This window comes from Astyanax mexicanus, chromosome 23, assembly GCF_023375975.1.
Source record: "Astyanax mexicanus isolate ESR-SI-001 chromosome 23, AstMex3_surface, whole genome shotgun sequence".
In the NCBI taxonomy this organism is placed as follows: Eukaryota; Metazoa; Chordata; class Actinopteri; order Characiformes; family Acestrorhamphidae; genus Astyanax; species Astyanax mexicanus.
Genome location: NC_064430.1, coordinates 2494878 through 2507917, shown reverse-complemented (window position 1 = coordinate 2507917; position 13040 = coordinate 2494878). Strand labels below are relative to the sequence as shown.

The 13040-nt window shown below is 37.9% G+C and overlaps 1 protein-coding gene across 1 annotated transcript in view; it reads right to left on the bottom strand.

Annotated features, from left to right (window-relative positions):
- Positions 1–13040, bottom strand: part of si:ch211-186j3.6 (neural-cadherin) — a 488562-nt gene that overhangs the window by 298292 nt on the left and 177230 nt on the right. Inside the window, exon 5 of the mRNA XM_049470897.1 lies at positions 7371–7482. Within this exon, the coding sequence (XP_049326854.1) occupies positions 7371–7482 (112 nt within the window). The remainder of the gene's footprint in view (positions 1–7370; positions 7483–13040) is intronic.

The window sequence follows — 13040 nt, the reverse complement described above, 5'->3', positions numbered from 1 at the left end:
TACTCCTAAATAAGCAAAAAAAAAACAATTACTGTCAGGTCCTTGGTCTGTCTGCTTCGTATGTCTGTGTTATTCTTAGGTCTGTGTTTCTCTCCAGTGTTTTTCCACTCACCTGTGTTCCTTTGTAGCTCCGCCCCTTCGTCCCAGGTGTTTCCTGTTCCCTGTGTGTGTGCACCTCTATTTAAGGTCCGTGTTCCATTTCCCCGGTGTCGATCCTTGTACGTTTAACGTCTGTCAGTGTTCCATGTTTTCCCGAGTTTCCCAGTCCTGTTTTCAGTTTATTCCATGTTTATTTTGTATTTGTTTCGTTAATAAATCCCTGTTTGTTTACATTTGCGTCCGCCTCCTCGTCCTCCCTGCACCCACCCTGACAATTACTGAGATCACAGAGTGCTGATTTCCTGGTAGTTCCCAAAATAATGTATCAAAAGTGCCAATAATATGATATATCGCAATATCAATATTATGTCTCACAACTATTTAACATAATATATGATCTACATGTTTACTTATAGTAGCCAGGGGATTGACTACACACTGAAGGTGGGATTTCTGGCGATCCCTAAAAAAGCAGTCAGAATAAACCAGACTTTTTTTTTTTTGTTTGGTCCTCATTAAACTAACAGGGACCATAAACCATGGTCTGGACCAAAGAACCAAAATTTGGTCTGACCAAAAGTGTTATTCTTGGTATGGATCAACTGAACCATGGTCTGGTTTCTTTCTATGTAGCGTGAAACACTTTTCTAAATGGGTCAGACTTTATAGATTAATTACAGGAGATTGGGGAAATAAGGTTTGACTGGTACTGTACGAAAATAGAAATGGAATAAACATGCATGAAAACGTGGGCTGCACAAATGCTCACGTGTTCATATATTTAAAGCTCCTAATATCCTACATACCAGCGTAAAATCCATAATATTAAAGTTACGTAAGCGACTCATCCTCAGATCTGCCGGTTTATCAGCAGGATTCTGGGCAGATCATTTCTGCAGATGCTTCTCCTGCAGCTTCCTGCTCCTCTTCATTACAGGTGTTTGACTAATATCCTCAGGATGAAAATCAGCCGTAAAAGTAACACGCCACGCTCCGCTGCACTGACTGTCTTTAATCGAAGTGTGCGGGACTTCTCCAGCGCTGTGGATAATTACCAGGAAGCCCAAACACCGTGCTCACAGATGCAGCTTCACCCGCACCTGCTGAGCCCTGCCAGGACACCTGCTGTACCGCCGCCGCTCAACTCTCGCCGATCTGCCTGCTTTCTTCCCTGTTAATTATTTTTAACGTTTGCAGGAACAGGGTTCTCGGTAGCTCGAATATACAACTACAACCTGTTATTCATCGTCTTGGAGTTGCTATTGTTGTAGCTACAATATATATGATGATATCACAATATATCAAAACTATGAATGAACACATGTGGAGTTTTATGTCTTTAACAAAAAATGAGCTGAACCTCCACAGTCACCGGACCTGAACCCAATCCAGATCCAGGTTTGGGGTGAGCTGGAGCACAGAGTGAAGAAGGCAAAGGAGCAACAAGTGCTAATAAACACCTCTGGGAACTCCTTCCTTCAAGACTGTTGGAAAACGTTTCATTTCAGGTGGCCACCTCTTTGAGATAAGCTTATTGAGAGAATGATGCCAAGAGTGTGCAAAGCAGTAATCAGAGCAAAAGGTGCCTATTTTGAAGAAACTAGAATAAAAAACATGTTTTAAGTTATTTTAACTTTTTTTGTTAAGTACATAAAACTCTACATGTGTTCATTCATAGTTTTGATGCCTTCAGTGAGAATCTACAATGGAAACAGTCATGAATATAAAGAAAACGCATTGAAAAAGAGAAGGTGTGTCCAAACTGTTGGCCTGTACTGTGTATATATATACACTACCGTTTAAAAGTTTGGGGTCACTCAAACAATTTTGTGTTTTCCATGAAAAGTCACACTTATTCACCACCATACGTTGTGAAATGAATAGAAAATAGAGTCAAGACATTGACAAGGTTAGAAATAATGATTTGTATTTGAAATAACATTGTTTTTACATCAAACTTTGCTTTCATCAAAGAATCCTCCATTTGCAGCAATTACAGCATTGCACACCTTTGGCATTCTAGCTGTTAATTAGGTGAGGTAAGCTGGAGAAATTGCACCCCACGCTTCTAGAAGCAGCTCCCACAAGTTGGATTGGTTGGATGGGCACTTCTGGCGTACCATACGGTCAAGCTGCTCCTACAACAGCTCAATGGGGTTCAGATCTGGTGACTGCGCTGGCCACTCCATTACCAATAGAATACCAGCTGCCTGCTTCTGCTGTAAATAGTTCTTGCACAATTTGGAGGTGTGTTTAGGGTCATTGTCCTGTTGTAGGACGAAATTGGCTCCGATCAGGCGCTGTCCACTGGGTATGGCATGGCGTTGCAAAATGGAGTGATAGCCTTCCTTATTCAGAATCCATTTTACCCTGTACAAATCTCCCACCTTACCAGCACCAAAGCAACCCCAGACCATCACATTACCTCCACCATGCTTAACAGATGGCGTCAGGCATTCTTCCAGCATCTTTTCATTTGTTCTGCGTCTCACAAACGTTCTTCTTTGTGATCCAAACACCTCAAACTTGGATTCATCCGTCCACAACACTTTTTTCCAGTCTTCCTCTGTCCAATATCTGTGTTCTTTTGCCCATCTGTAAGGGCTGGTGCCCGATCGAGGCATCCTCCGGGGCATCGGAGGGCGCGCCAGGCCAGCGCCAATCAGCCAGCCACTCGGCGCTGGATCTTTGAAGCTCATGAGAGCGAATCTATGCCCGATTTTTCTCTGAGCTCCGGCTCTCATTTCCCTTCTGCTTCTATCCTTTATTTCCGTCTCGAGTTTGGTGTGGCTGTGTAGAGCTGTGTGCTCCACCGCTCTCCTCTTGTTCTCTGAGTCTGTGTTTGTTTGTGTGTGTGTGTGTGTGGCAGCCCGCGAGGCACGCGGTGTGCTCACCTTTTCTCTCCCCTCGCTGTTCCTCTCCTCTCTGGTGGAGCAGCGTTTAATCCACAAGCACCTCAGTTCAGTTTTGTTTTCTTTGGAAGCTCTTTTGTTCAGTTACTCCTTCACCTCGTTTTATAAGAGGTAGCTGCACTTCCTCAGCGATCCTAGTTTACGTTTTCTCCCCCTCTCTTTCACTCACGCTCGGCGCGAGGTTTGTTTTCCACCCGTTTTCACTCTCCGCCCGTTTTCGTTGCTCCACCCCTTTCGGCGGAGGCTCTTTAAAGGGCGATTAAAGCGGTCGCGTCCCAATCCGCTCGCTGGTGTAGCGGTTAGAGCACTGGGCTGCGACCGCGACAGCCTGGGTTCGATCCCCGTGTGGAGAGGGGTTTAATAAGAACTTATATACATATATACATATAATATTATTATATAATTGTATATCCTATTAATTTATGTATTAACGATTATTTATTATTATTATTATTATTATTATTATTTCCCCTTTTTTTTCTTGGGTTTACCTGCTTTGAGATCTACTGCTCTGCACTTGGATTCTACAACCTTCTGGGCTGGAGAGCTACCGCTCCCCACCCACTACACCATCTTAATCTTTTTCTTTTATTTGCCAGTCTCAGATATGGCTTTTTCTTTGCCACTTTGCCCTGAAGCCCAAAATCCCGCAGCCGCCTCTTCACTGTAGATGTTGACACTGGTGTTTTGCGGGTACTATTTAATGAAGATGCCAGTTGGGGACCTGTGAGGCGTCTGTTTCTCAAACTAGAGACTCTAATGTACTTATCTTCTTGCTTAGTTGTGCAACGCGGCCTCCCACTTCTTTTTCTACTCTGGTTAGAGCCTGTTTGTGCTGTCCTCTGAAGGGAGTAGTACACACCGTTGTAGGAAATCTTCAATTTCTTAGCAATTTCTCGCATGGAATAGCCTTCATTTCTAAGAACAAGAATAGACTGTCGAGTTTCAGATGAAAGTTCTCTTTTTCTGGCCATTTTGAGCGTTTAATTGACCCCACAAATGTGATGCTGCAGAAACTCAATCTGCTCAAAGGAAGGTCAGTTTTGTAGCTTCTGTAATGAGCTAGACTGTTTTCAGGTGTGTGAACATGATTGCACAAGGGTTTTCTAATCATCAATTAGCCGTCTGAGCCAATGAGCAAACACATTGTACCATTAGAACACTGGAGTGATAGTTGCTGGAAATGGGCCTCTATACACCTATGTAGATATTGCACCAAAACCAGGCATTTGCAGCTAGAATAGTCATTTACCACATTAGCAATGTACAGAGTGTATTTGTTTAAAGTTAGGACTAGTTTAAAGTTATCTTCATTGAAAAGTACAGTGCTTTTCCTTCAAAAATAAGGACGTTTCAATGTGACCCCAAACTTTTGAACGGTAGTGTATATATATATATATATATATATATATATATATATATATATATATATATACAAGACCACTCTCTACAATGCATCTGTGTTACTGAAGAGGATAAAATACTCCAAAATAAGCAAATACCAGGAATTTATGGATTTACTGGTGAATTCATTTCAGAATTCATGTTTTACAGAATTTATCAACCAATATTGTTCACCACAGGTTTACCCTATTCATTTGAATAGCACCACTACCTGGACTAAGGAGTCCATAAGTGTAAACTTCAAATTGGTCGAATTGGTGGGCGAGTCTTAGAGAGTTTAGAGCACATATGCTTCAGTAAAAATATTAAATAAATATATTTGACAAAACAAATAGATAATGTATTGCAATCAAAAATTATACAATATACAGTAGGGGTGTGCCATATCATATTGTACACGATTATATCGCCAACATTTTCGAATATTGTGAACGATACTATACCCTGACATATCGTGCCACTCACCCCTAATTATCACATCAGGGTCCTATTTTTTGCTGTTTAAGCAAAAGAAAAATTCGCACATTTCTCATTTACAATTAAATATCTACTAGGGACAGATTATATTTGTCCAGTATCACTTTACTTTACTTTACTTTAATCCTGGATTTATGGAGATATTTGGAGTGCATTATTATTATCATTACATTCTGGATCATTGACTTCTGTTCTTCTAAAATTCTTGTATTTTTTTAATATCTCAGTTAGGGGTGTGCTGTATCATATCGTATACAATAATAAAATGTATGTTTTGTTTTGTTGAGGTAGTGTATTTTTTATTTTTTTGTCATATCGCCAAGAGTATCGTTATCGCGTTAATACCATGAAATATCGTGATATTATTTTAGGGCCATATCGCCCACCCCTAATATACAGTACTGAATTATCGATATTCAAGGTTCAAGGTTTTTATTGGCCATTTTTGTGCAGACTATGGTCTAGACACATTGAATTTTTGTGCAGGTCTCTCTTTTAGTGTCAACATTTTAAAGGAATTAAACATTATAAACCTATAAATAATAATAAAAAAACATTATACCAAGACATAATAAATAAATAACCAGCATTTTTTTTTTAACTATAAGTTCTATAAGTTCTATAAGTTCTATGCAATCTGGAAAGAGGCAGCTTATGTGATTGCATGGCATAACATCCTGTGGAAGGGGGTATTGTGTGTTCCACCGATTTAGTCCCATCCCTATTCATCATAATATATGATCCACAGTATAATTCACTTATGGTAGCCTGGAGGGTGGCTACACACCTATAGTGAGTGTCAAAAACTAGTTGTAAACCCCATTGAAAACCTCTGAAATTGAATTGTAAGAGGATGATGGATGATCAGAAGCCATCAAACGAAGCATCAGAATCCTTGAATATTTGAACCTGAAGTGGTATAAGGTCACCCAAAAGCAGTGTGTAAGACTGGTGGAGGAGAGCATGCTGAGACGCATGAAAATCGTAATTAAAAATCTGAGTTTTAAAAACTATGGTATAAAAACTACTCGTATAGGTACAGTAGATATGGTGAGCGTATTATCTTGCCTGGTTTAGTGAGTGTGTCGGTTTGAGCTCAGGCGATGAGGCTCTTTTGGAGCTCTTCATTGCCTCAGGCGTGTGTTTTCCGCTGTGTGTTATAAGAGCACTTTCAGCACTGAATGAATATGCTCAGAGTTTCAATACGCAATTTAGAGACATGAAAGCGATATGTCAGTGGAGGAACACTTCAGACGAGCTGTTAAACTCAGTGCTAAACAAAGCACCTTACTGCACCTTGCTGCACACGGGGATGTGAGGCAATGTCTGCTTGTATTTATCTTTATATACAGAAGCAGTCAAAAGTTTGGACACCTCTTTTCATTTAGTGTGTTTTCTTTCTTTTAATGATTTTTTACAGTGTAATTTTAATATTGAAGACTATATTAAAGCTATGCCGAAACCAGATTATATAACAGTTTTATACTTTAGATTCTTCTAAGTAGTACATAATATATCTTTGAGGGCAGATCTGCACACTCTTGGTACTTTAACCTCAGTGTCTTCATGAGGTAGAGTCAACTGAAATAGATGTTCATTGCTATCTTGGCAGTGAATTGTCAACACAGGCACGTCCTCAACACATAAACACCCCGACTTGTTATGCACACAGACACTCATGAACGAGCTTAAAAGAGCAGCTCAGTTTCCTCTGCTGAGAAGTGTTTGTTGGACACGTCCAAGTAGCTGCGCCGTTAAAATAGCAACCTGCCAAAGTCAGAACGCACCTGGCTCTTAAAGTGAATGATGAGCAAGAGAAAATCTGATTGGTTTGTTTCAAAATTAGTCACATTCATTACTCAAGTAGAAGTATAGATACTGAGATTTAAAATACTTCTGTATAAGTTGAAGTATCAACTCAAACTTTTTACATAAGTAAAAGTATAAAAGTACTGCTTTTAAAACTATTTAAAGTATAAAAGTAAAAGTAATGTAAGGGGAAAGATGACCTGAAATGAAAAGTAAGGAGTAGGAGTAAACAAAAATTAATTAAGAGAATTAGAACATGCCTTTTGCACTTTTCGAGCTGCATAAGGTGTACTTTTGCCGTGGTTATGACAGCAAAGACACACTGACATGCCCTAAATCAAGCTGCACAGATTGCTAAAATAGATAATAAAGAGTTTTCCTTTTACACACTTTACAAAGCTTAAAATTTAAGAAGACAGGAGATCGCTGCAGTTCATAGAACCTACCGGAACTTAGAACATAGGCTCTGCAGTGGTTCTGAGCCCTGTTCCTGGAGGAACACTGTTCCACAGGTTTGAGAACCTTATAAACAACCACTGGGTTAGTGTATTCCCACAGTGTCCCACAGGAACATAAACTAGAGTTCTGGTCACATATCAATCTCCACAGATCAATGCTTCATTGGTTCATTGGATAATTCAGTTGGTTATTCAATCAGCAAAGCGTTACCTTGTAGAAGAGACGTTGCTGTTGTGACTGTCTCAGGGACGCCGTCTTTGCTGTAAATTGACTGCAGGAACTCTGGAACACAGTCGTTCTCATCTGTGATGATCACACGTACCTGGTTAATCAGAGAGAGAAAAAGGTATTATAGGTATTGCTATTCCAAATAAAAATATTGTAATTTAGAGCATTTATTTGCAGAAAATGAGAAATGGATGAAACAACAAAAAAAAAAAAGATGCAGAGCTTTCAGTCCTCAAATAATGCAAAGAAAGAAAAGAAGTTCATATTCATAAAGTTCAGAGAGTTCAGAAATAATCAATATTTGGTGGAATAACCCTGGTGGTTTTTAATCACAGTTTTTTTTTCATGCATCTTGGCATCATGTTCTCCTCCACCAGTCTTACACACTGCTTTTGGATAACTTTATGCTGCTTTACTCCTGGTGCAAAAATTCAAGCAGTTCAGTTTGGTGGTTTGATGGCTTGTGATCATCCATCTTCCTCTTGATTATATTCCAGAGGTTTTCTATTTGGTAAAATCAAAGAAACTCCATTTTAATGGTCTCTCTTTTTTTCCAGAGCTTTCAAAGGTTTTCAAAGGTTTCAGGAAGGTTATCCTGTACAGACATAATTTCAGGAATGCTCTAAAAATGTGTGCATCATGTTATTAGTATGTTTTTCACATAACATTCCCTGCTAGACTAATACCAACATTATAAAAATGTTGAAAGCAACATTCCAAAAACTAAAAATTAAAACACAAGAAACCAGGTCCTTTTTGGGATCTGATGATGGTTGGGGGACTTTTAAATTACATTTTTGAGCAGGATAATGCTCAACAATACACAGCAAATGTTTCCCAGGAATGTCTTTAGAAGTTTGCAACACTTGGTGTGAAAGCTATCCTCTCCTGTTGCATTGTGTGGGGTCGCATGATTGGTTCATTTGGTAATATGACTCTTCCACTTATGAAAGGACTTTTAAATAGCATTTTTCAGTAGGATAATGCTCACCAACACATAGCAAATGTTTTCCAGGAATGTTTCTGCAAGTTTGCAACACTGTCTTGGCATGGTAGCTATCCTCTCCTATTGCATTGTGTGGGGTCGCATTATTGGTTCATTTTGTAATATGACTCTTCTACTTATGACAGGACTTTCAAATGGCAGTTTTCAGCAGGATAATGCTCGCCATCACACAGCAAGGGTTTCCAAGGAATGTCTCTACAAGTTTGCAACACTTGGCGTGGTAGCTATCCTCTCCTGTTGCATTGTGTGAGGTCGCATGATTGGTTCATTTTGTAAGATGATTCCACTTATTCCACTTATGGCATCCTAATAAAGCATATTGAAAACAAACCAGAGATAATGAGTGTTAAAGCAAAGAGCGAAAGGTGTAAAAAACATTACCAAAGGCAAATTTTACCAGCAAAATAAAAAGAGATAAAAAAAAGAACAGAATTAAAAGGGGAAGGGTGGAGTGTGAGCACATTATGGAGTGATGGTGAATAGCTGTGATTGTGCAGGGGATAGGGGGTGAGGGAGCACAGGGGAAGGATTCGGCAGTAATTGTCACGAGTGCTTAACACACACAGTAAAGCTGCTTTAGCGAGATTGCCCTTTCACTGCTAACCCCGCCGAGCTCGGCTACCCCGCTGACCCGACACAAAAATTCCTCTTTTAGTACAAAAAGAGCAAAATCACTTAATTTCCACTCTTTTCATCTCAATCTGCATCTCCTTCTCTCTATCTTCCCCCCTCTCTCAGTTTACCAGTACACGAGTATTCAGCACTAGAAGTGGAAATCAAAGGGCATCATCTCATGATAATCTCAAGATTATCACGATATATTGCCAATGATAACGATGATCTCACTCCTGATATTCGATATATATCTCAAGACAATTCTTTACGATACTCAGTGGCATCTGTGATACTGAAGAGAATAAAATACTCCTAAATGAGCAAAAAAAAAAAAATAATTAATTAAATTCAGTGAAATATTCTCGGTTTTGAGTCATTTTATATTGTTTTGTATTTTCATTTATAGTTCTTATATTTGCACTATAAGGCTTGCACCTTACTTTTTTTCCTGTACTTGTTTTAATGACAATAAAAAATCTGAAATACCAGGAATTATCAATTTTAACAACCAATATTCTTCACCATAGGTTTACTCTTTTCGATAGATTACAGCGCCACCACATTGATAATTCATCACGAACAAAATTTATACAATATGTCACAATATCAATAGTTTGTTCCACCCCTTCACTGCAGTGCAAATGCTAGGGCAAGACAAAAACAAGTATCAAAACTGACATTCAGAACCTCAAACTGAAATAATATTGCATAAAAAATTGCAATTAAAAAATGTTAAATCTTATTTTATCATAAGTCCTCCTCCACCAGTCTTACACACTGTTTTTGGGTGACCTCATTTTACTTTTTATAAAAAAAAAAAAAACCAAACAAAAAAAAAACTGTTGGATCTAATGAAAGAGGACTATATAGAAACACTGCTATACAGTGACCGGTGACTGGTGTGGTGCAATGGATAACACCACTAGCTGCCAGTGAGCTGCCACATCATGTGGGACATTGCGGTTCAATTCCCATTCTGGGTGACTATACTATGATACAACTATACGAGTCCTTTGGCAAGACTCCTAACATCACGTAATAACCATGTAAGTCGCTCTGGATAAGTAAATAGTGGGCGGGGCTTAAACACAACACTAAATGAACCACTTCTGACACCAATCTTTATAATAATTAAAATTAAATACTGTATTTTTGATATTGATTCAATATAGTAAAACAAAATATTGCGATACTTCAACATATAGATATTTCCATACACCGCTTGTTTGTATGTAGCTCTGTAATTTAATTTTAAGGCTCTGGTCAGAATGCTCTGATCTGGCAATATTGGCAATCCGGGAAAGTGTCTCAGCCAATCACGTCAGTGCATTCAGAGCCATCTGTGGTCTAATTAATTGTTGAATTGATTTGAGGTCATATCACTCTGCTCTATTGAATACTATTGCTTTTAGCTTCTTCCAGAACAGCCATTAAAATCCAACCACTGCATCTCCTCCAGCCAGATCTACTTCAGGCATTCAGGCCTCAGGTACCGTTCAGAAAAATCCATAAACACAAGTCTATTTCTATACATCTTACCCCTAATATCACTCCCACAGAAACATTCTCTAAACATTTCAGCTAATATGCAAAGCTGTCCTAATATTACTCCCGACAGCTGAGCTTCCACTAGCAGTTTAATAGAGTTTTGAGTGTGAACTGAGTGGAGCTGAATTGATTTATCTTCACAAATCACAGTAATAACCTCAACTTACAGAGAAGTTCATAAAAAATACACTTACAGCCTAACCGCTGCTCAAGTTTTACAGAACTGGTACAGAAAAATATGCGTCAGAGATGCTGGAGTAGCTCTTAACAGAGAGAATTCTTGCTCTTCCTTTCCTAGGGCGTTCCTGATGAGTGCCAGTTTCACCATACCGTTGTTTTACTGACAAAGAAACAGAGATATTTTAAAATCCATTTCTGCTGCAGGTGTGGAAGCTATCCTCTCCTGTTGCAATGTGTAGGGTCGCAAGAAATATTTCTATCTATCTATCTATCTATCTATCTATCTATCTATCTATCTATCTATCTATCTATCTATCTATCTATCTATCTATCTATCTATCTATCTATCTATCTATCCATTCATCCATCCATTAATCCACATCTAGGATACCACAGCAGCACAATACCAACTATGGGACAGACAAACACCTTAGACATTGATCTAGGATATGATAGCAACCACTTAGCAACAACTTATAATACCATAGCAACTGCTTAGCAACCATTTATCAATGCTATAGTATTTACTTCAGAGATGAAAGTAACAACCTAGAAACCACTTGGCAAAAACTTAGCAACCACATAGTATGTGATAGCAACTGTCTAGCAACCACTAAGAAAAACTGTAGTAGCCAATTGGCATACCTAAACAACTGCCTAGCAACCATTGATTTAGCATCCACTTAGCAACCACATATTATACCATAGCAACTGCTTAGCAACCATTTTGCCATAGTAACTGTCTGGGACATGGCAGCAACCACATAAAATCTATCTGTCATTTGCTAGGCAGTTGATTAGGTATCCCATTCTGTTTCAAAGGTGCTGCTAAGTGGTTGCTAGGAAGTTGTTGCTAAGCCAAAATTGTTACTATGTTTTTTCTTAGTGGCAGAAAAGCAGCTGCTATCCCACCCTAGGTGGTTGCCAAGGTATTTTATAATATTCTGCGTGGTCAAGTTTTTGAAAAATATTAGCAGTCACATAACATATAATATAGCAACCACATAAAAAAACAATAGCAACTGCCTAGCAACACATTAGTAATCACCTGCCATACCATAGGTATTTTAAATGCATATCCTGATGGTGGAGGTGATCTGACTTCTGACATTATTTAATTTATCTTTATTATTTCATATCTTCCAACCTTCAATTACATGATGTTGCCTCAGGGTAACAAAACAATTGTCACTTTACAGAGATATAATACATAATTAAAACAAGAATAAAAGGGAATAATGGAGGTATAGATGAATAAATAATTCAAACCCTTGTATTTTACCATCATACTTCTTGTTGAGCGATTTGGGACCTATTTTCTGATAGGATTTAGCTTCTGTATGAAACAGGATTATGAACAGTCAGACTGCTTTCAATAGAAGAAGAAGAAGAAGAAGAAGAAGAAGAAGAAGAAGAAGAAGCAATATTGTCTTGAATAATCCGACTGAATAATATACATTGATAAAATAATAAAATATTGCATTTGTTTCCTGTCCTCACTCACTACAAACCTTACCATGAAATATAAATATTAAAATCATTCAGAGTAATATAATTTTCTTTTGCATTGTTGTGTAACTTCAAATCCCATCTATGCTTAAAAATATATATATATGTATATATATATATATATATATAATACAATGAAAATCCCTAGAATGTGCTCAGTGTCCTCATGCTATTAGCATAGCCGCCATTTAGCTATTTTTTATGTTTTTTGCTAATTTTATGCTAAACATTTGTTCCTGTTACTTTTATTCCTGTTACTCAAAACATAAAAAGCAACAGGAGTGAGTTCCAGTAACAGGAATGAGTGCCATTACTATTAACAGGAGTGATTTTTGTTGTCATAAATATAAATTATTTGAACATACAGTCAACCATTTCTTTAAAATAAAGCCTTTCTTAAACATGCTTTTTAAATGTCACATAAAAAAATGAAGTATATCTGCCTCAATTTTACCTGTAGATGTTTTGAATAGTTAAATGTGTTATTACATTCAGAGTTGAAAAATGATTAAAAAATAAGTTTAATTTGGAAGATGGCACCCATTCGGTGGAATCTATATAAACGTGTTGATCAGTTAATATGAATTATTGAATCTGAAATATGATGAGGCCAATTTCAAAATCAAATTTCATATATGGAGTTAAAAGGAAAGATATATGTATAGTGTTTTTAATCCTGTAGTCTGGGATAGATCCGCATGTGTGTCTGAATATAAAACCCTGCATTCAAACGGCGAGAGAAATCAATTATTAAAGCTACACTATGTCAAGGTTAGCTTATGAAGTTTGCATGA